The sequence below is a fragment of the Saccoglossus kowalevskii genome, chromosome 14 (assembly GCF_978046115.1).
Source record: "Saccoglossus kowalevskii chromosome 14, keSacKowa6.1, whole genome shotgun sequence".
Taxonomy (NCBI): Eukaryota; Metazoa; Hemichordata; class Enteropneusta; family Harrimaniidae; genus Saccoglossus; species Saccoglossus kowalevskii.
This window is the reverse complement of record NC_140654.1, coordinates 22,155,407-22,178,299: the sequence shown is the minus strand read 5'-3', so window position 1 is coordinate 22,178,299 and position 22,893 is coordinate 22,155,407. Positions and strand designations below refer to the sequence as shown.

Sequence of the window (22,893 nt, the reverse complement as noted above, 5' to 3'; positions counted from 1 at the left end):
AATTATGTTACCAATGCATCCCCAACCCTTAAATATAGCAATTGCTCCAAAAATTATCTTTATTCTCAATCACAATATGGTAGACTAACGGTAATCTGAATTTATGCATAGCGATCGTTTATGCAAATGTGATATAGACCACACAATCTTGAATACGCCCTCACAACACAACGATATCTGTACTAATCCTAGCCTTTAGAATCCACCCCAATAAGCATAGTGTTGTAAGATTGTGTTTACGTGCTTTTTTGTTGGAAAAATAAACATGACATGTCACTCTCAATAATGTAAAAAGATGCAATATGTATAAAGAGTGCGTGATTGTTAAAGCGGGGGAGTCGTCACCTGCGCATGCGTCAGATGGCCATAGCGTCATTGTTTACAAACAAGCGTCTACCCGCTTTTTTGCGTTCTTAGCGTGTGTTGTTATCGTCGCTTGGGACTCAATTCCCGCGCGTGCGCAGGTAACGACCCTCCCGCTTTAATAATGTTGTTTTATGTTGCATAATAAAAATAAAAAAGGGCAACAGCTTCCTGTTATATTTGCCTAAATATGTTGGTGAAGTTTGTAGGATACCTTCACAACGAGCTGTTTTGCTTCTCAAAATGACAACAACAACAACAAAACAAAATTATTTCCGTCACTAGAGGGCGCCATCAATATAATTACACATCAAAATACCAATGTCACTACTATACGTTCTTTATTCATGGTTTTGAAGTGACGCGCACAGCGACAGTTGTAGTTTTGCCTATCATGCATAATGGCAGTGGGCTAGATTAACCCAGCGAGCGCTTTATAGGTATTTACCGAGTCCAGGAAAAAAAAAATTGCGATTCGTCGGCCGTAATTGAACGTAAACTATCATGATGCGAGATAGCGTGCACACGCACGGTTTCTGGAACATTATACATTTAAAAATCAAGATGGTTGCAAGACTGAACAATTTGGTGGTTTGTAAAACTGTACGTAAAGGCCGTACTCATATGAGGCAAGTCCTTCGTAATGATGAAGAGTCTGTGATCGTTCGAATTATTCACTGTTCTGATATGCGCCCCTCTAACGCCTATTCAGGAAAACGTCATTAATCTCACTTTGAGCATAGGGTTGAAATATACATCATAATGATTATTCAGCAAAAGGAGAGTAATTTAGGTGTGCTCGTCGTGCTTATTTGTTACCTCCACCAGGAAGATAATTTAATATGAATGGATTCTCGAAAATTATTATTACAAGAAAACAACCAACTACATTTTTGTATTGATGTTGGTTTGGTTACCATGGAAACATCAATATTGTGTGATTAATGTGTAATAGATAATGCAAGAGGTTATGTTATGACTTTTTCAGGAGGGGTCAGTAGTGACATAAGTAGCGATCAATTACATGTTCGAAGAAGTCCGGGTTCGGTTACTGTAGAAACATCTCTTTTGAAAAAAAGATTCTTCGTTTATAACTAAAAAAATAAATAAAGAAGAATTATCATGAGAATTGTCAGGGGGTTGCCCTTGGAAACAAGTGTAAATCTGTTAGAAGAACGCCAGTCACCCAGGATTTTATTTTAATCAGATTTTATTGAAACATGATTGCAGGGAAATGAAAGTGAAAATTCATTAGTACAAAAGCTTAATTCAGTGTTTTCAAGTTCAGGTATACTGTATATAATGAAATGTGATCAAAATGTTAGGGAAACATGTGTACGTGGAAGATCCCCCTTCTCTATATTTATATGTATTTAATATTATCTATTATTTTCAGTTTCAAAAACAAAAATATTATGGTAACATAAAACACCATTATTTTGTATTTTACAGTGACGTATTTTGAGTAAAACTATCCAAATTTGTTTTACAATATTTGTTGCTTATTTTAAGCACAAGAGTGCATAATTAGAGTATAATTTTCAAAACCCAATAAATTAATTCAGAATAACGAAATATATTTACCCATACACGATGTTTAGTTTTGTTAAGCTATGTCATTAGCCTACAATACGAGATATAACGTATCTCCGCTATATGGACCAATGGTAAAAACGGTATAATACGGACACAATTGACGCTATTTACTAAAATACAATATTTTCTCAAAAATACTAGGCTGGTGGCTTCATACTTGGTTAAAGCCGGTATCTTTATACTGTCCGGGTACAATTTGTTGCGAAATTAATGCATATTTTCTTTTTATATTTTCATTTATATGTAGCTGATTTGGGTGAGCGAAATATTTCTGAATTTCTAATGTTTGCATTTACAATCTACCTTCCTCTCATATAAAGATTGTGTTTTAAGGGTGAATAAATAGACGCTTGTTCGTGGTAATCGGGAGAAGATACTGATACCAAGGAGCCAGGACCATACTTTTGCCGGACACACACCTAGGGCTGGCTCACGGCTAGATTGCACAGTCGGATCTTAAAGTGTTCGTATGCACCCAGTCGCCGACTATCGGCGATTAGCCAATTATATTTGTTTTTATTTATCACGTGATATACAATTTGTTTATTGAAAAACATGGCGGAGTCAATGTTATTGTCGGAGAAAGATGAACTATTATATACATAACTGTAGAAAAGTATATCAAACTTTGGATATACATACCTGGTATTCGGCTGTGTTCTCATTATCAGGTCTAATTCTGGTTAGGAAGGAGGCCACTTGAAATCTTTATGTTTTGTGAAATTAAACATTTACATTATGGTAAAAACTAATGTGTAGCCTATATCCCCAGACAAAACTGTGTGTGTCATGTCGTGTACAGGTCACATTCAGTGCGCATTCGTCAATGGCAAACGGACTGCAATCGTGGTGCACCCCCCCCCCCTGTTAAAGACGCGATATATTTGACCAAAGAAGTAGCTCCGTAAAACCATAGTAGAGGGTCTATGGTAAAACCGTGTGAGCCATCGAGTGATTGAACACATGGTTGAAAGTGGAACTTCCGTTATCGTAGTACCGCGATAGTGCATCCTCGTGTTCGTGTGACATTGACCTATGTTGCTTGATGTATCGTACGAACTTGGTCATTCGTAAATTACAGTGAATAAATGTCGATAACGCTAACCGTTTGTTTTTTGGAGCCAGCCGAATATTGAAAACATATAGAACGAGCATTAGATATGTTGTCACAAGAGGGCGCCCAACAGAAAAGGTAACCACACCTGAATGGAGGTCAGCGAATCCAAACCTGTACATACATAGATACAACCTAACGATGGCACAAAAGTGTAAGTGGTGTGAATATTTTATTTTCCCTCAAATCAACATTATTCATAAAATGCATTGTTTTTTTCATAGCAACACGCCGTAAAACTAGTATTTGATCCGACAACGTGAAATAAGATAAGCGCAAAAAAACTGTTGCTATATATGGGCACATTTATTATTTATTTTATGTCAGCTATTTCTAATTCGCATAGTAGACAATTGCAATGTCAATCTCTTTTTTTAAAGCAGCGTAAATCAATGGTCTGCTCCAACGTTTTTTTTTTTGTTTACGTCCATTTTAACTGGCAGTGTTAAGATTAGTGTTGGGCGTGTTTTTGTATGTTTAAATCGCGACCTCATTTCTTTCAGCGGATGTTTTGTGTACTAGGTGAACATAGCACGTGATCCGTATACACTCGACTGACCTCGACGAATCGCGAATAGCCGACGACACTGTAAAAGCGAAAGGAGAGCGAACGCCTTTGTTGCACTGAGGATTTCTAAACGAGGCAGACAATGCCGAGAGTTGGACGCTAGCCATGTGACGTCGGTGGGAACGGCCTGAAGTGATTGTGAAGGAGCTGTAAAGAACCACTGGCGGTGGACACTGAGGCAAAGTGATTGTGGTGATCGGTAAATTGAAATCGGCGAGACCGTGCTGTTGTCGGCTTCACAGAGGTAAGGTAACGTGGAAATATGGAATGTAAACAGAAATGGCTTCCTTAGCAACCATGTGCTTTAGAGTAGAGGGAACGATCTAGTGCCAAACGCGGCGTGTTAAAACGACTACTTGCGTGTGTAATTTAGTGTGTTGTGAACAATGGAGGAACCAGCCACTTCTACTTGTATCACAATATTTACGACACTGTTGTAACAGGGGTAGTGGCAGTCGCGACGTTTCGCTCAGATCTCTCAAATCCTCACACGGTTCACTGCAGTGTACCGTGGCCTACGTACAAGGCTTGCACAAACGTACTTTAGATTGTATACTATTAATAGACGTTTGGATGTAAATCACTAAACAACAACTACAAAATAAAACATTGTATTATTGAACTAGCAGACATCGTCCATTATAATTCTAGTGAAGTCGTACAGGTGCCCGACTTCGCAAAGCATGTGGACTAATTGATTTGAATCTACACAAAGATCAGCCTGTGATAGAAACAAGACATGTACATTTCACAGCGATATTTTTAAAGCATTCGTGGAATATTAATGAAATATTAATGTTGTCATAACAGAATTGAATATTTATTTTGAAAATATGTCTAATTAGCATCTCCAGGTGAAACTATATTAACTACATCAAATTTGAGTTTATTGAAATGGAAATCATTGTGTGCGAGCATATTCTTCAAATCATAAGTGGTTTGCTGCATGTCAGTCATATTTACTACCTTTGTTTGTATGTTTTTAGTATATATACAAGAATTCGAGATGTAATAATCAAAAATGCCGAGGTTACCATACTGAGAATGAAATAAAAACGTATTCATGCAACGGCGTGAGTTTGAATAATACATTCCACTTGTGGTTTTCTATTCATCGGTTCCAAACCATTTGTTTTATTGTCGAGCCCAACAATAGAGTTTACCAACCCGTACAAATATATTGTCTTTTTTCTTATTGTCATTTGAAGATTTTTTTTTTAATAGAAGAAGAAAAAAACGCACACGAATTAACTTTGTTAGTCTTGTTTTTCCTCGATTTTCAGATCTCTTTAAAATAAAATAGGCGTGCTCGGGTCATGAAGAGGTTATCGGTGTCATTGGTTGATTATCAATAAATGTCAATGCTTTTTCCACCAACAGGCCATTCATGGATCAGCGATAATTATCTAAGATGGCCACCCTTCGTTCAGCCATGAAACACGGCGACATTGTAATCGAGGCTGATGCCGTAACTCGAGTTAGCCCCATCGCGAGTGGAACATACGGCGAGTTATTTCTTGGGAGACATGAGACTCTTGGACTCGTTGCCATGAAAACGTTATACACAGCCGAGAAATTACGCACCGAGTAAGTTGTTTATTTGTCGTCTATTAGTGTTTACGTACAATGTGGAAGTTTTCAATACAGTTTAATATTTGTTATCAATATGGCGTGTTGATATGTAAATTTATTGTAAGGTGTACGAGTTCATAACCGCATAAAATCATGATTAAGTTTTGAGTTCCGTCGTTACCGTAGAAACTTGTACGTTATAGAGTAAAAAACGTTCCAATTTTGTCTACGTAGGGGTGGTGGTGATTTCGCTACGTAAACGCTCGATAGCGTATTATAACGCCGGGAACAGTTAAATTGCGCGACCTAGAAATAGGCTCACAAAAACTGATGGCGCCATAACTCGAAACTCGTCTATTGTTCGACATTATCAGATGCTTACCCAAAATTAAAAAGGTGAATCCAAAGAATCGTTCAAAACATAATTATGCACAATAATAAATTTTCCAAATCATGAACCAAAATACGACGTGCAAATACAACTAATGACTGTAGGAACGCCTGCTTTGCACCTGCGCCAAGGTTGCCGCATTGTTTATTGTGTATGCGCAACTGTGGTTGATTGCTTATAATGATATTGATATTGACGCGCGTATTACCAGCGTCATCATACTCGCAGCGCGTATGAAGCAAACTACACGCAATTTCGTCCTCTGTGTGGTTCGCCACGCTTCATCAGATGTGATGGTGCACTCGATACACTTCCACAAACATTTAACATGCACTGAATCATCGACATTATTATGTAACCGCAAATGAAAGAATTTATTAAATGTCATTCTAAAACCCCCTTCCCTGGCTAAACTCGTGAACTAAGGTGTATGTGTGTATCTGGTTGCCATACCCAAGACATCACATACATTATTAACAGATTAATAAAAATAAGTTCACACATATCATAATAAAAAGCATATTATTATAGGTGGAAGGCTGGAATATTGATAATTAGGCCGTGATAAATATTTTTTTTTTGTGGTTTGCGTCCCCTCAAAGATTTTAATTGTAGGCGAGTATATGCGATAAATAAACACATATTTGAACAAAGCGTCAATATTGCTATTAGAGACTATATAAAACCAAATTCACATGTATAATTAAAAAGCATTTTTTTTCCATTTAATTATTGTTGTTCGTGGTAAATACATTCATTTGTTGTGGTCTTGGACTTATTGTGAAAACAAAGATTTCAATGTGCAAAATCATGATTTATGCGTGATGTCGAACGTACAAACAGGATGAGCAAAGGTCATTGCGTCGTAGTGGCGTCAAACTGAAACTTTGCGTGAGATACGACAGACGCGAAAGTATTTGGGGGGGGGGAGGGTATTTCCACGTTTAATAATGCTATGTGCTATACACATTCGATGATGATAAATTTTGATGAATTGAGGGTATCACATTCACTATAGTCGGCATTTCGACATCGTTCGGATTTTTCTGAGAACGTTCGGTCATCGCCTTTCACGCAGTACGCGAGATCTCGCAGTGAGCGGAAAATCAGACATTGAAAGGTACTTAATCATTTAATAATCAATCATGTTCAGGGCGTCTGAATGTTGCGGTTCGTTTCAGTTGCATATTTAATCACACATTCTCCGCAATTCGCACATATTAATATTTTTATTGCCTTTTTATTGCGAAAGTAAGCTTAGAATGAGAAATGCCCCCCCCCAAAGTCTTACCTGCCGAGAATACTGCGCCTATCATCGTCTCATATTGTCTTGAAAAGGCTCTTTTGCAAGTGTATGTTTGTATGCATATACATACATTCATTACATTTTTTTTTCAACAATTGCTGAAAAAAGACATGTTCAATAAAAACCTTTTGTTATTTTAATGGGAAAATCTGTGTTTCTTTCTTCGCAAAAATCAGCCAAATTTACACACAGAGGACGCCAAACAACGAATTTAATTACGAGGCTTAGTGGCGGGCTCTCAGGCAGTTTTCTTGCACCACGACGTCTAAGTAATTAACTCGCAGTTTTTAAAGATATTGATCGACCATCGCCCATATATATATAAAGCGCGCTTTGGGGGTAATTTCTTAAAATTGATCTCCCCCTTTTTGCTCAGTGACTATCAATCTGTCAAATAGAATTAAACATGTTTGTTGTCACGTTATTAATTTTCCATCGTCTCCAAAAGACGTGACGGAGACGAACCATTTAATTTTAGATAAAGTTGAACGACACACTAAAGCCTGGCACACACGAAGGATACTAAAGGCAAAATTCATTCGCGGTTGTTTGCTTAAGGTGGAGATGCAGGTTCTTGGGCACTTTGGAGTGAAATTTTTGTTTTTTTGCTTTTTATCATCCAAACAGTCTTGGCTATAGACTGTTAAAATTTTGTAGAATTGTGAATAGTGAAACATACTCAAAAGACGATTTTAAAATATAGATAACAGGTGCAAACATTCTCTCTTTTGAATGCTTAGCAAGATTTAGCAAGGTTGTACAAAAATAATGGTGAAAAAAAGAAATGACGGGACCTCCATATTATGCACTATATTTAACTTTTTACAAAACGATAATACATTTAAATTTGGAACTGTTACAGCCATTTTAAATATGAGCATTAGCAAACTTCTCACTGACTGAATTGTTATGCAAATTAGCAATTATCTCAGCTTCTTTTTAGAGCACATCCCAGAACTTTAAAAAAAAATATTTCCCAGACGCTTTGACCTTTTGTTTTGAAAATTTCACAAATGATTGACAATGTGTTTATCTTTAAAACGCCGTCGGAGCATTGTTTTTGGTTGAACAGTGTTACAACAATCGTACAGACAACTAGCATGGGTGTTAATTTATGCATAAACTTGAAGTAGTGAAATTTGAGCTGCTGCCCTGCAAAATTGACAACTGGTAGACAGTTTTCAAGACGGTACTTTCTTCATAGTAAACAGATGTGCCCGTAAACCAATTTTGACAGGAAACAGAAGCATGGTTTAGAAGCTATTTTTTAAAATCACTTTTGACCAAAAAAGCACATTTTTGTGCATATTTCAAACTACAGTATCCATAAAAAAAATACTAACAAAATTTTAAAATTCATACAATAAGCTTTCTGAAAATATATAGTTTTGTGGACAAGGGAGATCATCTTGGTTTCCTAATTAACTAATTAAAATACCTGTCAGGTAAACTGCATCTCTACCTTAAAGCAGATAGCTTCCACGTGCGCGCAATTTTACGTACGATTTTGGTTACACGTGACGAGAAGATAAATATCTATCGCGTATGATCTATTTGCAACGTGTGGAAGATTGCTACAGCGTGCAGTCAACGGATGCAATCTGCTTACGCGCATTCGTATGTGCGTATTTTGTTGTTAAGGCTGATAAAATGTTGAAAAATGGAAATGACATACCCAACCGTAGATCGTTATACAAAAACATATGTTTACAAATAATAAAAGATATGTATGAAATAAGTATACGCCTATCCAATAAAACCGTAATTATAGGCCATCGCACTTTACGTTATTCGCGCGTACGCGTGCGCAGTGACTAATTGGTGCGTACGCCTGTGCAGTGACTGGTTGGCAAACACTGGCGGCAAACACTGGCGGCGCCCTCACTTCCGTTCCTCTCGTTCGGGTTTTCACCACTGCCACACCGTAATTTGCATATGTTCTAGAGAACCTAATCAAATACGTTCGAATTCTCTTCGTGTTGTGCAGTAATTTTGAAATATTGTTATTCCGCTCTTGTATATGAACTTCGAATATTCGCTATCACACGCATTTTCCCCTTCATTTATATCTTGCGATTTCGCAAGACTAGTGTAAGTAGTTTTGATAAAGTAAAACAGACTTTGACATGCGAAAGCAGAAAGTTTCCTTTAGCCAATCATCACACATGTAAACATGAATGTACTTCCACTTTGAAAAACAGGTCTCGTACAAAAGTAACATGTATACACCTTAGGACACTTTCTGTTGGATGATTTCTTATTTATGAACATCACTGTATTTATTTTGTAAAAAGACATAAAGGTTATACGCATATAATCTTTGTTTGAAAAAAAATGTGGTGATTCACCACATTTTTTATGCAGGTTACTGAACATATGCAAATTACGGTGTGACAGTGGTGAAAACCGAAACCAGAGGAACGGAAGTGAGAGCGCCGCCACTGTTTGGAGTGTGTGGTTGGCGCGTACACGTGCGCAGTGACTGGTTGGCGCGTACACGTGCGCGGTGACTGGTTGGCGCGTACACGTGCGCGGTGACTGGTTGGCGCGTACACACGTGCGCGGTGACTGGTTGGCGCGTACACGTGCGCAGTGGCTGGTTAGCAAAAACTGTCATTCGCTCTCGAAAACACAACGGTGTTGTTCGCTGAGCTGGAATATTAAATATACATCTATGTGTCCCTGTTAACAGGACAACTTACGGGAAACCTTGTCACGGCAGGTCATTGGTTAATTAATGATCAGTGAGCGACATTATCAATAATTTTATGTTGGTTGGCAAAAATGTAAACAAATGACGCCACAACACAATGCCTGTACTTTATATTTTGCCCAAGAGATCGAAACTGTCTCGCGCATAGTTACCAAGCAACCAAAGAGTCTGAAAATCGTAAATTGTACTATTCCTTATTTAGGTGTGAATGAAAAAGCTAGATCATTGATTTGCGTGACACACATTCTTGGGATCTGATAAGTACCTCAATGATCGAGGTGTGCCAGTTTGAGAACATGTATTCAGTGAATTACACTGGCGAATGTACTAGTAATCTGTCATGAATAATCAACGAGGCAGAATCATTCATGCGACAACTCATGATGGCTTTATTTCCGTTTCTTTTCACATTATTTTACTTGTACTTGTAATAATCCCATGTTAACAGACCAAGACCTTTAAAATTGTAATCAGCCCATAAATAACATTCAGCGCCGGGGGTCGGAAACATGAATTTAAATTATTTCTTACATACACTAACAAAATCAATGGGAAAAGTAGAAACATCTCGGAAATGGAACAATGCTCTTTGTTGTGGCGTAGATTTTAAAATCTGAATATAAATGCATTTTTCGCTCAAAACCTATGAATATCAGTTAAATCTCACATATTTAAAGTTACCTCCCCCCTTTTCTAACTATTTCTGAAATTCCATTACAATATATATAATATTTTTGTCTGTAATGAAACAGAGGTACGGAGACAGAAAGGTCGCGTCGTGTATTGTCATCGCTATACAGGCAGTATACTCCGATAATAATAATATTAGCGAAACAAAAATACCTATAATAACATTCAGTGCATTCTTCCAAATGAATCAAATCATTTCCGTGCACGGGGAATCGTCAGCGTTGCTATGGATACGCCTACAAAAACAGAAGCTAAACGAGAAAATTACATAACAGGGACGATTTACGCTACATCGTTTTTTTTAAAATCGACGAATCGTAGATTCAGAGTCCGTTTTTTTTTATTTTAGAGTGCATATAGTTATATAATACTAGTCGACCTGTAGTGTACGTGGCTGTAACACGCATTGTAACTTAATCAAAAAAAAGACACGAGCAAAAGGTAATTCTGATTAAAACTCGAAAAAAAATGAAAACGTTACACGTGCACATTTATTTAATCGGGAGTCCATTATGTGCGACTCCCACGGAAATTTTCAATGAGAAAGAGTTATAAATCGAAACGAATAAAAGTAAGCATGTAGTATTAATATCTTCAGTCGTCCCATGCCGTCTTATTGTGAATCTAACATTCATTCATAGATCAATCAAAGCAATTGAAAATATACCAATCTATAACCCGTGTTATTTAGTGACAGAGCACATCCGTGTCGTCAAAAGGACGTATCCCATATAAGCGAGTAATGTCGTTCGAATCGACAACTACGTTTAGTTTTCTAGTCTTTTATCATTTAGAATATAGAAAAAAAAACACGAAAACATAATCATTATTAATAGACGGCTACAGATCAAGAAGATATCGACCTTGATTTCGCTCATTAACGTCTTGGGAGCGCTTTGTCGCGAGAGGGCGCGACTATGAAGGGAATTATTATGGTATGTGGCAGACTATTTTCATTCTAAGCTGTAATTTCTAATATTAAAAAGGGACGCATAATTTGCTTGCTGAGTTTGACAACCCAGTCAACATTTCAGCTAAGGTAAACCAACCTTTTTTTAAGACAAAGCAAAAATGCTTCAAAGATATCAAGAACAGAATAACGTGGCAATTTATTGCACGCGCTAACTGTGTGAATTCTAATGTTGACGGGCGCACGATGCTGTTACAGTGCTTGGTATCTCAGCGCCTGGCGCTCTGCTACCGAACTGGGAGGTTTCTACAAGCATAACAAATTTTGCTACTAGTGAACAATAACGTCTCGATATCATCAGTGCACACTAGAAGTCTCGGCAAAGGGTTTCACTTCAGTGTGTGAAACGCCCACTCACTCCAACGTCACAGTCTCTGGTAACGCGATACTCAGTTGTGCTGTAGTTTTTGCCGGAAAGCCAATACTCTCAATTTAGTCTTTGAAACACTTTCCTCCAATAAACAAGCGTATCAAATATTCTATGCACATATCAACTGACCATCAAAGCAACAGTGTACGGTGTGTTTCAATCAGCGGATGGATACTTTTTAACACAACGTAATGTTATTTTGCTGCATTTAGTTTAAAGTAGTTCGTTGAGGCCAACAACGGTTTGTTATTGGAGTATTGCCTAACACCATTCACCACGTTCGTGGTTTGTCGTGAACACTTGCTGCAAACCAAATGAAACAATTCATTTTAGGGGAAGGGTGTGAGATTACTTCGTCATTGATGTCGTCTGATCTTTTGACAGGTTTTGCACGATTTCGTGCCGCAAAGATCGTTTATCTGCGTTACCCAACGTGTCGACGGGCTGACCAATCGCATCAAAGAACACGGCTGTAGCGTGATACTGCGCCATTTTTTTAATCCCCCCCCCCACGGTAGTGTATGAAACATCCTCGCGCAAAACTGAAGTGTGTATGTAAACATTTTCTTTCCATTGTATTCCACCCGTGCGTGAAACGCAGCTGAAAGGAATTTGAACCAATCCTGTGATTTGTCAGACACTATGGTGCTAAGAAAAAATAATGCTTGTCCAAAACAACTACATTGTTTGTTATAAAGAAGCTAGTTTACGCCGTTGCAATAATGATATAAAACTAGACAGTATGTACATGACGTCATATTGCAGTGAACTGCATTCTAGTAACGAGAAAATCGGCACATTCGTTTCATCAGCACAGAGAAATACCACTGACTGATTTTCAAATATAATAACCACTTTTGTGCTAATTTATAATTCCCTTACATGTAGAAGTTAACACGTACGTGCCCCAATCACTGACGTTTTATCAATTATATTTTCTGTATGTGCTCTAAATTGCAGAGAATTGGACCGAATTGAAGCCCAAATTAAGTCGCTAATTGCCATAGCAACGGGTCCGAATTTAGTACCGATACATGGGTTCATTAGGCAACACGACAGTTATTCGATCGTTCTAGACTATATGAAGCATGGATCGCTCAGACAGCTGCAGAATACATCGTCAACTCGTGTACCTGTTTCCCTCAAGTATCGAATGGTAGACGAGATGCTGGCAGCAATGACGTATCTCCATGAAAACTGCGTGGTGCACGGCAATCTGAAACGGGACAACATTTTAATTGATGATGATTTTCATGTCAAGGTATATTAATTTGTAATTATCATTTCGTGATGGCTTGTGAATGTTATTTGCATATTAAAGCGGGAGGATCGTCGCCTGCGCATGCGCGGGAATTGAGTCCCAAGCGACGATAACAACACACGCTAAAAACGCAAAGGCTAATGGGTAGACGCTTGTTTGTAAACAATGACACGCTATGGCCATCTGATGCATCAGCATGTGACGACTACCCCGCTTTAAAGCATGTGTAAGCGCTCTTTTTCAACCTACTTTTCGATGTAGCACACCCCCAATGTTCCGCTCACGGTCATGTTTGTACGTAGTTCTATACGAGTTATTCGATATTTGTTTTCAAAGTATATTTAGCTGCACACCATCATGTGATCAAATTATACAACAAGGTTTTTTTTCGTGGCACACAAAGCCACATGAGGCAATATTGAAATGCGCCCGCGTCTTCAGTTACTGGTACGTACATTTATCTGAAGTGTCAGTTTAAATGTGCTACGCAAAATAAAGTCGAATAAACGCGAAGCTAGGGAGTTAAAGCCGCTGTCGTCACACAGCGCCCTGTATGTTATGGGTCCCATGTTACGTAAAACACGTTGTTTTTACAAATTTTGAATCAGTGTTGAGCAATGTTAGTACTGCATTAAGAGAGACAATAATGAACAATGTGTTGTGTGCGCGTTTTTTTATCTGATTTGATGAAACATATTTGTTGATTGATATAATTGGATATTTTGTGAAATATTCTGTTACCTTGGAAACAAGTTTGTGTATGGCTTTTCTTTGTACGTACAGTATTTCTGAAATTCTTTGGTCATTTTGTTAAGTGAGTCATCGCCATGTATGTTCCCAACTTCCAGGTCACGCGACAATATGGCTGCCTTCACCAAGTAAAACTATTAAAGGGCGGTGGTCGTCACACAGCGCGTGTTCGAATTTCTAGTCCCATATCGAACAGACACGGCGCGACGACCACCGTCCTTTAATAATATCAGGTCTGTTCAAAATGGCTTGTCCTTGTTGCACATGTTATATAAAGGAAAGTTCGCGTGAAAAGTCCCCTGATATTGTTAGATAATGCCGTTTTTTACTCGTTGACTGTCGTGCGTTCAGCTGTCAATGATATGTAAAACGCAACTCCATCGTAATTTGTAGTCATGTGATCAATTGTCCAATTTCCTGTAGAGGCTCATATTTATTTTTCGCTCCCTTTTAAACTGTGAGCATTTCAGAACATGTTCTCGAAGACGCCACACAGAAATAGGTTATTTTTAGTACAGACTGTAGATGGTAGTCCAATGTCTTTTAAGTTGTTTAAGTATTTCTTGTTAAACTTGTTCCCTGGCAAGTGATATAATTGATGTAGACAAGGCCACCGCTGTATGCTAGTGCTGATCTACATATCAATTAACGTAATTTGATTTGACGCTTGGATGAAGATATTAATGGCAATTACGGCTAAATCATAGGTCAATACGCCATCTTCCCATTATTTTCTTCCACCTCTGCTCTCTCTCTCTCACACACACTTTCACTCAGTCGGCGTTAAAATACGTTGAAATTTTGGGTGAACAGCACATTTGACTCGTACCGAACATTTCGGAGTGAGCATTTATTTGAATTCACGAAATACATGTAGGTTCATGCATGTGTAACCACTTTGAAATTAAATTGATTCGTCAGCCATATTGCTTTTTAAATATGCAAATATTATGAATAATAAATAAGCTGACGTCATGAATTATTATATTGCTTTGTTTACATTTTCAGATAAGTGACTTCAGTATCACGACTGTAGAAGCATTTTTTTCCAGTTGCTATAGTAATGATAATAATAACAAGAAAAGACGTTCTTCCAGAAATATGAGTATAATCCCGCCTGAATTCTTGATCGATCCAACCCGTCCACTCGATAATGTATATGATATTTACAGGTAAGTTTAGGGGTCAAACTGAATGTCAAATGATCGCACGCTTCGCCGCGTGCTCACCCGTTAACTTAAGATAATCGTATTACCGTGACCAAAACCGTTCAATTTGGGCTGTATAGGGTCTTAATGTGACTCTTCCAAATACTTTCTCCACACACAATACAAGATGTTAATGGGAGAATGGAAGGGTTGTGGCATTATCATCGGAAATGATTATGTTTTATTAAATATTGCGATCAGTCTAACAAATCGCTTCTCCGAATCTTAAAAAGAGTATTTTGTTTAAAACATTGACTTGTATTTAAGACTACATTAAATGTTTGCTTGTATCGAAGGCTTGCGCACGCATTGAATTAGCTAGGACAAAGCCGTTTCTCAAACTTTTGATGCAGTTCCATCTAAAAGATTCGTTTAAACATATTAACTGATGTCGGTGAATACGCTAATCTAACTACTAGTACAACTGGGATCTGCAATACACAATGGTAAATGAAATTGAACAAAAGGTGACCGTAACCCAAATACCCAAATGACATATGTTTGGCTTCAGTGGTCGTCACAGGTTTTCACCGTAGCACGGCAAATCGCATATTAATGGCAAATTGATTAATTCTTGTTTTCAGTTTAAATAACGATTTTCTCGTATCAAATATAGTCAACGATCCCATAAAACAATCATCGATGGTAAACAGATTACAAGAACTCCAAGACCCCCCGAGCCCCCGGAGATTATCGTTATTAATATACCAACCCTCTATAATGTGGATGGTGTGAATGCCACGTTGACATTACTTGTTTTTTTCTAATATTAGTTTTGGTATCGTGCTCTGGGAGCTGGTGACTGGATTAGAGAGCTACCCATGTAAGTATGCATTAAGCATTTTCTAATCGTACTTCGCGATTGCGAGTCAATTTCGCGGTGCGTTTGACTCTGGAAAATACAAATATCAACTGGGAATGCATTGCGAATCTCAAATAAGTGTTCGTTTCACCTGTTTCCACACGTCGTGTTTATTGTCAACGACAAGTCTCGTATACCGAAACCAGTCATTGTATTTGTCATTGTGGGAGATCCTTGAGTGTAGCGATTTATGGAGGGAAGCCGAATCTTGGCAATCTTGGCAATATTGACCCACGAGAGCACTCACACTCTAAATCCACCAGTCATACATTTTGAAACCGGTTGTTTTTTCGGTAAAATTCCACTCCCAAACTTATGGCTTAGTTTTATTATTATTTTCAAATTAGAGCGGCTTACTTCGTGCCATGTTAGAAATTATAATTGTGGCGTAAAACTTATAACACCAACTGTCGCCTCACATATACATGCATTTAATAAGGTAGAATGCCACAGACGGTTTTTTTTAGCGCATATAGCAGGAGTAATATTTTGTGTCAAATTCTGTCTACAATTATTCATTTTAGTATTAGTCAACAATATGTGAACTTCTTTGAGTCACTGTATATTTTGTAAGACACTATATATCTTTTTTCACCATATGTCACAAGGCAAAATATTAAGATAAATCTTTTCCATAGAAAACAATGGTAAAATGCCCTAAAAATAACAAAACATGCTATTTACACTCCATTTTGTACATCCATTTCCCCGAAACAAGTACGGGGACCCCATATTTTTATTCCATTTTCGTCATCCTCGTGACATGAAATATCAAAAATGTAAAGATGAAGAAAGTGTCAATATTCTACCTTATAAAGAATACAAAAAACAATGCAATCGATACGATGATGGATGATGTTGTGTTCGTCCTTGTAACTTGCAACTATTCTATTTTTGGCAACGAGAAACGATACTTCGAAATACGACACAGCCACCCGAGTTAGAGAACGTGGCAACTAATTCTGGAATTAATCGCCATGGTGATTATATCAATATATTATTTTACTATATAATAACATTTTTTCAGAAGAAGTGTTAATCAGTTCCTATTGGCTCCCATATAGGAAGTTTAACGTAGTGGAATGGATTTCACAACTAAATAAATGCATATTGGTTTAAAGGGCGGTGGTCGTCGCGCCGCGTCCTGTTCGATATTGAACCCATAGCAACGTATACAACGCGTGTAAAATACATTGTTTATTATGAACGTGTGAATAATACTAATATGCTGAGGAAATAATTCAAGAAACGCAGTTTGCATTTTTTATTGACATGGTCATATATTTCATGTAATAAACCTATTACATTAGGAAATGTTCATAATGTCACTGATTTAAAGAAATACTCCGAAAGCTGATCCGGCAGCTTATACGTGTTGTACATACGATATTTTTGTATGCAATTTTCACGCTTTCACAGATCAGTCAAATTAATCGCAATTCCTAATCGATGGAAACCCTTAGAAAACGATGTCATCACACAATATTAGAATGGTACATACAGTTATATATTCGGGAACGAAATATGATCATACTTGTAGTATTAGCAGTGAGTGAATATATCAGCGAGTAAAGAGTCTCTGCGTTGTTGAGTAGGTGTTGTATTTCGGGTGTTCATTTCGGTGGATTTGGAGTCGATCGGCACTTGTCTTGTTTTATGCACGAACGTTGAATTGACATCTCGTTATTACAGCAACTGACAACCATCATGATGGGCACCTTATATCTGCCGTTTGCCAAGGAAGCCGGCCAGACCTAAGTTCTATTCCCGAAGACTGTCCTACAATACTCTCGCGCATAATGCAGGAGTGCTGGGACGTGGATCCGGAAAAACGACCGCCTTTTCATGGTACGTCCATTTAAAAACAGATTGTGTTCTATATATGTATCAACCAATAGATCGATCGATCGATGGACCAGCTAGTCTATCATTATATCGCATGTCAGTCAGTCTGTAGGGCATATTAAACGAATCACGAACTTGAAGTATGATGCAAAATTCATAGGTGAATTGTGTATAATATTTAACAAATTATTAGTTATTACCGGTTACTGAACGCTTAATTATAAGAGAGCAACTCACGTCCCGTGACTGTATCAATATATCGACATTTACTGTTAATCATAAACGATGCTTGATTCAATTTCATCGACTATTTCCACGGACTTTCCAGTCCGATGTTCAGCTGTTGTTGTCTCTATCTTAGATGGCGACGTCATCATACGAATCTTTATTATTCGCTATTTGCTAAAGGTTAAGGTAATTATGATTTCTTTCAGATTTGCATCGACATGTTGACCAGGAGTACAATAATGTATATGCATCGAATGTAGAGAATGCAGTGTTGGGTCTTCGCACGGCACTGGTGAGTTCAGACCGGGTTATTAAATCTTTGTCGTACTTCAAGCGATTCGTTACTGTATAGTAAAACATGCCGTTTTTAGCTAACATGCTATTTTACCTAATCTGTAATTTTGCTAATTCAAGATGTCGCTAATTTAAAATAAAAGCACATTCTCGCAATGAGACTTTGGCTTATTAGTTATAGCGGGAGGGTAGTCCCCTGCGCACGCGCGGGAATTGAGTCCCAAACGACGATAACAACGCACGCTAAAACGCAAAGGCTCATGGGTAGACGCTTGTTTGTAAACAATGACACAATATCATCTGACGCATGCACATGTAACGACTATCCCGCTTTAACCTAAGATTCTGTTAATTCATGCATTGGGACAAATTCGCTAAAATTGCATAAAGCTATTTTAAAGTATTTCACAGTATATCTTAAAAAATACCGCTTATCGAATGCCAACAAGAAACCAACAACGAAAATCGCTATCATTTTAACAGTAATTCAATAAATATGGAAAGTGGGTGTTTATGTTATACACGGAGGCAAAACAGTCGACTCTTTCTTTAAAGGTTAAAACGTGACTTGAAAGAAACGTGGAAAGCAAACAATGTAGTATATAATACTGTAAAACATGTCTTTTTTGCGAATTTAGCGAGAGAACTGATTCGCTAATTCAAGATGTCACTAATGACTTTATGACAATTCAAAATGGCCGCCAGACAAAGAAATCAACAATGACAAGAGAGATTCGCTAAATCAACATTTCGTTATTACGTCATTTTACTACAATTCGCTAAAATTGCATGCCGCTTTTTCAACATGTTTTACAGTATGTAGAAAGTAGGGAGAAATTAAAACAAATCAGTACATCGGGTCACATATAGGACATGCAATACAAAGTCGCGCCCTTTTCGTGATTTCGTGACGTCAACAACATAACTTAATGGGTGTTATCAATGTCGTTCAAATAGACAAATCTGATTGGTTGTGTGCAGTAGTCATTTTAGAATATAACAAAACTAAAAATTAAATTGTAAAACCAGTAATTGTTAATGAAAAGCGACACATCTAAATAATATTCACCGTGTATCAGTAGATCTTAGACGCGAAATGGCCACCGAGATCTCGTTCAGAGCGCGAGAGTCACGAGACTTACGTTTTCTATTCTCTATCGTCATCGCGTCGACTGCTCTAATTACCATGGTTACATAGAGCAGGGTAAGGGTGAACGCGATGACCGAACGAACTGTGAACACTATTTCAGTGGCAAACACAAACCTCATGACTCTCACTCTCGCTATGAACGAGATCTCGACGGCCATTCGCCGTTATTGCGTCACAGAAATGTTTTGTCACTAGAGGGCGCATCTCGAAACAATCTCAACAACTGTGATACTGCATGACAGTTATTACTTAATGAAAATATGCTGTCAAAAGAGTTTTATTTCTATTAGCGGATTTTTTGATACTAGTATAGCACTAAATACATTTTTGCAATTCTGACTTTTTGAATGATATGACACTTAGAAATAAGAAACAAACATTTGGAAAAATACAAGAGTATTTATTTTTTGAAATGACCATAAAGCAATTACAGCCAGTATCTGCCAATACCGCTATTTCGTTATAGGTATGAGGGGTGTATAGTATATGGATATTTCAACACAATCATGAGTTATTGTTTGGCCTTAGATCACTATTTGTAACGTCCTCGTAATCATATATTGTCCAATGTATGAGATAATATCGACCAGTTTAGCATAATTAAATCTAGATAGATTATTGCTCACGACATACATTGACGTCATACGTCATAAATATCGCGAGATTTCTCCAAAACGTGAGTACATAGTATAACTATAGTCCTCAATGATTGTTTGCCATTGAACGGAACGTTTTTTACTTTTGTATCACGGCTAACAGTTGCCATATTCCTAATCCGGTACGCAGACACCGGAAGTCACCGATGTTGCAATGACGTAGGATTATATGATATACAATACACGCAGTCTGCTTTATCCTTCTAACCTCAGAAATGCGATAAATTTATAATGACTCTAGTCAACATATTGTAGGCGCCACGATGTAACACGCATTTTCTTATACTTTTTTTCGTATCTCTAGTCGAAAAACTCGCACGATAATCAAAGAACCGATGGTACATCCCGCCCAACGTATCTTGCTGTTTCGTTGAAAAACAAGCCAGACAGCGATTGCAAGAAAACTGTTACTTTTAAGTTCGACCAGGACGACAATTCAACAAAAGATGCGAGAGTAACTGAAACTGACGGTGTAATGCAACTGGAAAATACTCAATTAAAACAGTGTGTGATTACATCAATTGACAGCGAATGTTCCTCGACGAAAACAGAAAAATGTTCAACTCCATTAGAAACGTCGGAACTGAGTCAAGTTTTGTTCGGACTATTAGCGATGGAAGAGCCCGTCCAAGACAGCAAACCGTCAATAAAAACGCACTACGATACGGATACAAAACCAACGCATGGAGATAATGGCCGAGCACGGAACAACGGAACTGTTGTCGGGTCACAGCTCAACGTCAAGTTCTCAGATTCCTGCGTTGACAAAAAGACGACGGAAAAACAGCGAAGTGTGTTAATTAGATCGGTATCACATGGCGAAGAAAGGGAGAAAGTTTTTCCGAAGCAGAAAAGACTCTGGAAGCGGCATTCGTGGTGGTCAAACAATCGATCCCTGCCCCGGGCTCAAAGTGCGTACAGTTTCGAGGAAGGACAGAAGCGTTCGTCTTTAACTCGCGTCGACGGTCACGTTGGTGGCGCGTTTGGCAACAACGAACTGTCCTTCAGTGCCGACACTTTGTCTTTAAACTCCAACAACTCATCGTCTTTACCGGATCTTGCCATCTCATCCGCATCGACGTTTACCAGACTCGAACCGGAACTGATTGCCAGAATAGGTGAAGGTAATTCCGTCAGAGCAGACTTTCGAAGCCCGCGAGCTGCAGTGGTATCGTCTGATGGTAGCGTATTCGTGTGTGACTCGGGCAACAGGAAACTACGCGCATTCACCCGTGGTGGGTCGACGAATTGGAAGTATCCACCCGATAGTCCTAATTTCAAAATATCGAAAAAACAGTTGTTCGATCCACGCGAGGTAATTTTAACGAAAAACGAAACCCACCTCGTAGTTTCCGACCATTCGTCTGACTCTGTGTTGAGAATTTCCGCAACTGGGGCGTTGGTGGCGCGATACCACCATCAATCCATCCGCGGGCCATGGGGTCTCGCCTTCGACAGCGAGGGGGCGCTATACGTGGTGTCACATAAATCCAGTTGTGTTGTTGTTTTACAGGGCGATGCGGTTACCAAGGTGATAGGCAAATTCGGCACCATGTCCGGAACATTTCGTTACCCTACCTGTTTATCTATAGACAGCCGTGATCACCTCTTTGTCGCTGATACACGTAACTGTCGCGTTCAAGTAATTTCACAGTCAGGCCACTTCTTATATTGCATTGGCGACAAACGCGTATTTCCTGGCATTTCTGGTATCGCGGTAGATGAGTGCAATAATTTGTATGTCGCAGACGAAAAACTTAACTACCTGTGGGTATATGACGTAGAGGGCGAGTGCAAAACCCGCATCAAGCGCTGTATTGGTGACAAGAAATTTGCGAAGCCGCAGGGCGTCAGCGTGACCAGCGATGGCGCTGTTGCGCTTGTTGATAAAGCCGGCGTCCGTCTATTTAGCTGTTGGCAGTTACATCGCCTGTGACAGCAGCGTATTACTAAAGACAACATCGCTTATACGATGTATTTACAGTGACACACGCATACATATGCAATCATGTTAATATTTCCCGTGTTGTTTTAACAAAAAATTATATTATATTTTATTTAAAATTTTATTTTATATTTCAACACAACTTAAAGAATAATTCATTTTATTTGAGCCCACATTGTCGACTGTTTCTACTCGGAAAGACATAAAATACACATTTATAAATCTGCATATATTGACCATTTAAATTCGAACTGCGGCAAATGCCGATCTCAGCGGGGAAGGCAGACATGACGGACAGCTCAGATTATTCTCCCGTTCAACTGTAGAAATTTTTACTGAAGAATGTCTGTTTTTATTATATTATATTATATCATGTTAGTGTGATATATTGGAGAGTGAACGCTGTAATTGTAGTTATTTGTTGAGATTTGGTAAAACCAGGTGAAGTTATGCAATGCAATATTACGTCTAGTTCGTGAAGTGCGTATAAGAAAATCTCACGCCATTCTGTTGACCGTTGTATTTAGTAGTGCAACTAAGATGCACATGTTCTGGTTTCTCGTTTTTTTTCATTTCAAATCGTCACGTTGTAGCGCTGTTGCAATCGACACTCTTATGGAGATTGAGGCGCTACAGTCGTCGCGCCGCGTCGAGTTCGATATGAGATCCATGCGACGTATGCTATAATAAAACAGCTAAAATTGAGGAAACAGCACATACTCAACTTTGAGGTAATCTTGAGCAACCAAATGTATATATGTTACACATGTAGGGGTAGTCTTGTTACACTGTTCAGTAGTCTCAACAACTATCCCAAAGTACATTTTTCTGTGAGTTTTCGGCCTTTGTTTTCATCCTGGTGGTTGCCAGGTGGTGAAAATACACGGATGTCCGCCCGAGGTTACAAATAAAGCTCCAGGCGCGTATCGTAACTAGAAAATCATAACAATCGGATAAAATTCACATATACATACAATAAAAGCGTACTTACGACGACAATTTGGTTTTCCGAAACCCCCCAAATGGTAGGCGTTGTGGGGT

At 38.3% G+C, this 22,893-nt stretch overlaps 1 protein-coding gene across 1 annotated transcript; it reads left to right on the top strand.

Annotated features, from left to right (window-relative positions):
* The first annotated feature begins 3,732 nt into the window (after nt 1-3,732).
* LOC100368709 (uncharacterized) lies at nt 3,733-22,080 on the top strand. Its single transcript, XM_006811856.3, has 8 exons — nt 3,733-3,885; nt 5,022-5,228; nt 12,614-12,914; nt 14,673-14,836; nt 15,646-15,695; nt 17,427-17,582; nt 18,014-18,099; nt 20,212-22,080. Exons 2-8 carry the CDS (start codon nt 5,053-5,055, stop codon nt 21,841-21,843), a joined length of 2,565 nt encoding a protein of 854 aa, XP_006811919.3. The 5' UTR covers nt 3,733-3,885; nt 5,022-5,052; the 3' UTR covers nt 21,844-22,080.
* Nucleotides 22,081-22,893: the final 813 nt, after the last annotated feature.

Bases quoted from the DNA above. Each gene is read 5' to 3' on its own strand.
- LOC100368709 (XM_006811856.3), top strand. From the start codon at position 5,053: ATGGCCACCCTTCGTTCAGCCATGAAACACGGCGACATTGTAATCGAG. The intron at 17,583-18,013 runs GTACGTCCATTT...GATTTCTTTCAG, and splicing joins AAAACGACCGCCTTTTCATG to ATTTGCATCGACATGTTGAC. The intron at 18,100-20,211 runs GTGAGTTCAGAC...TCGTATCTCTAG, and splicing joins TGGGTCTTCGCACGGCACTG to TCGAAAAACTCGCACGATAA.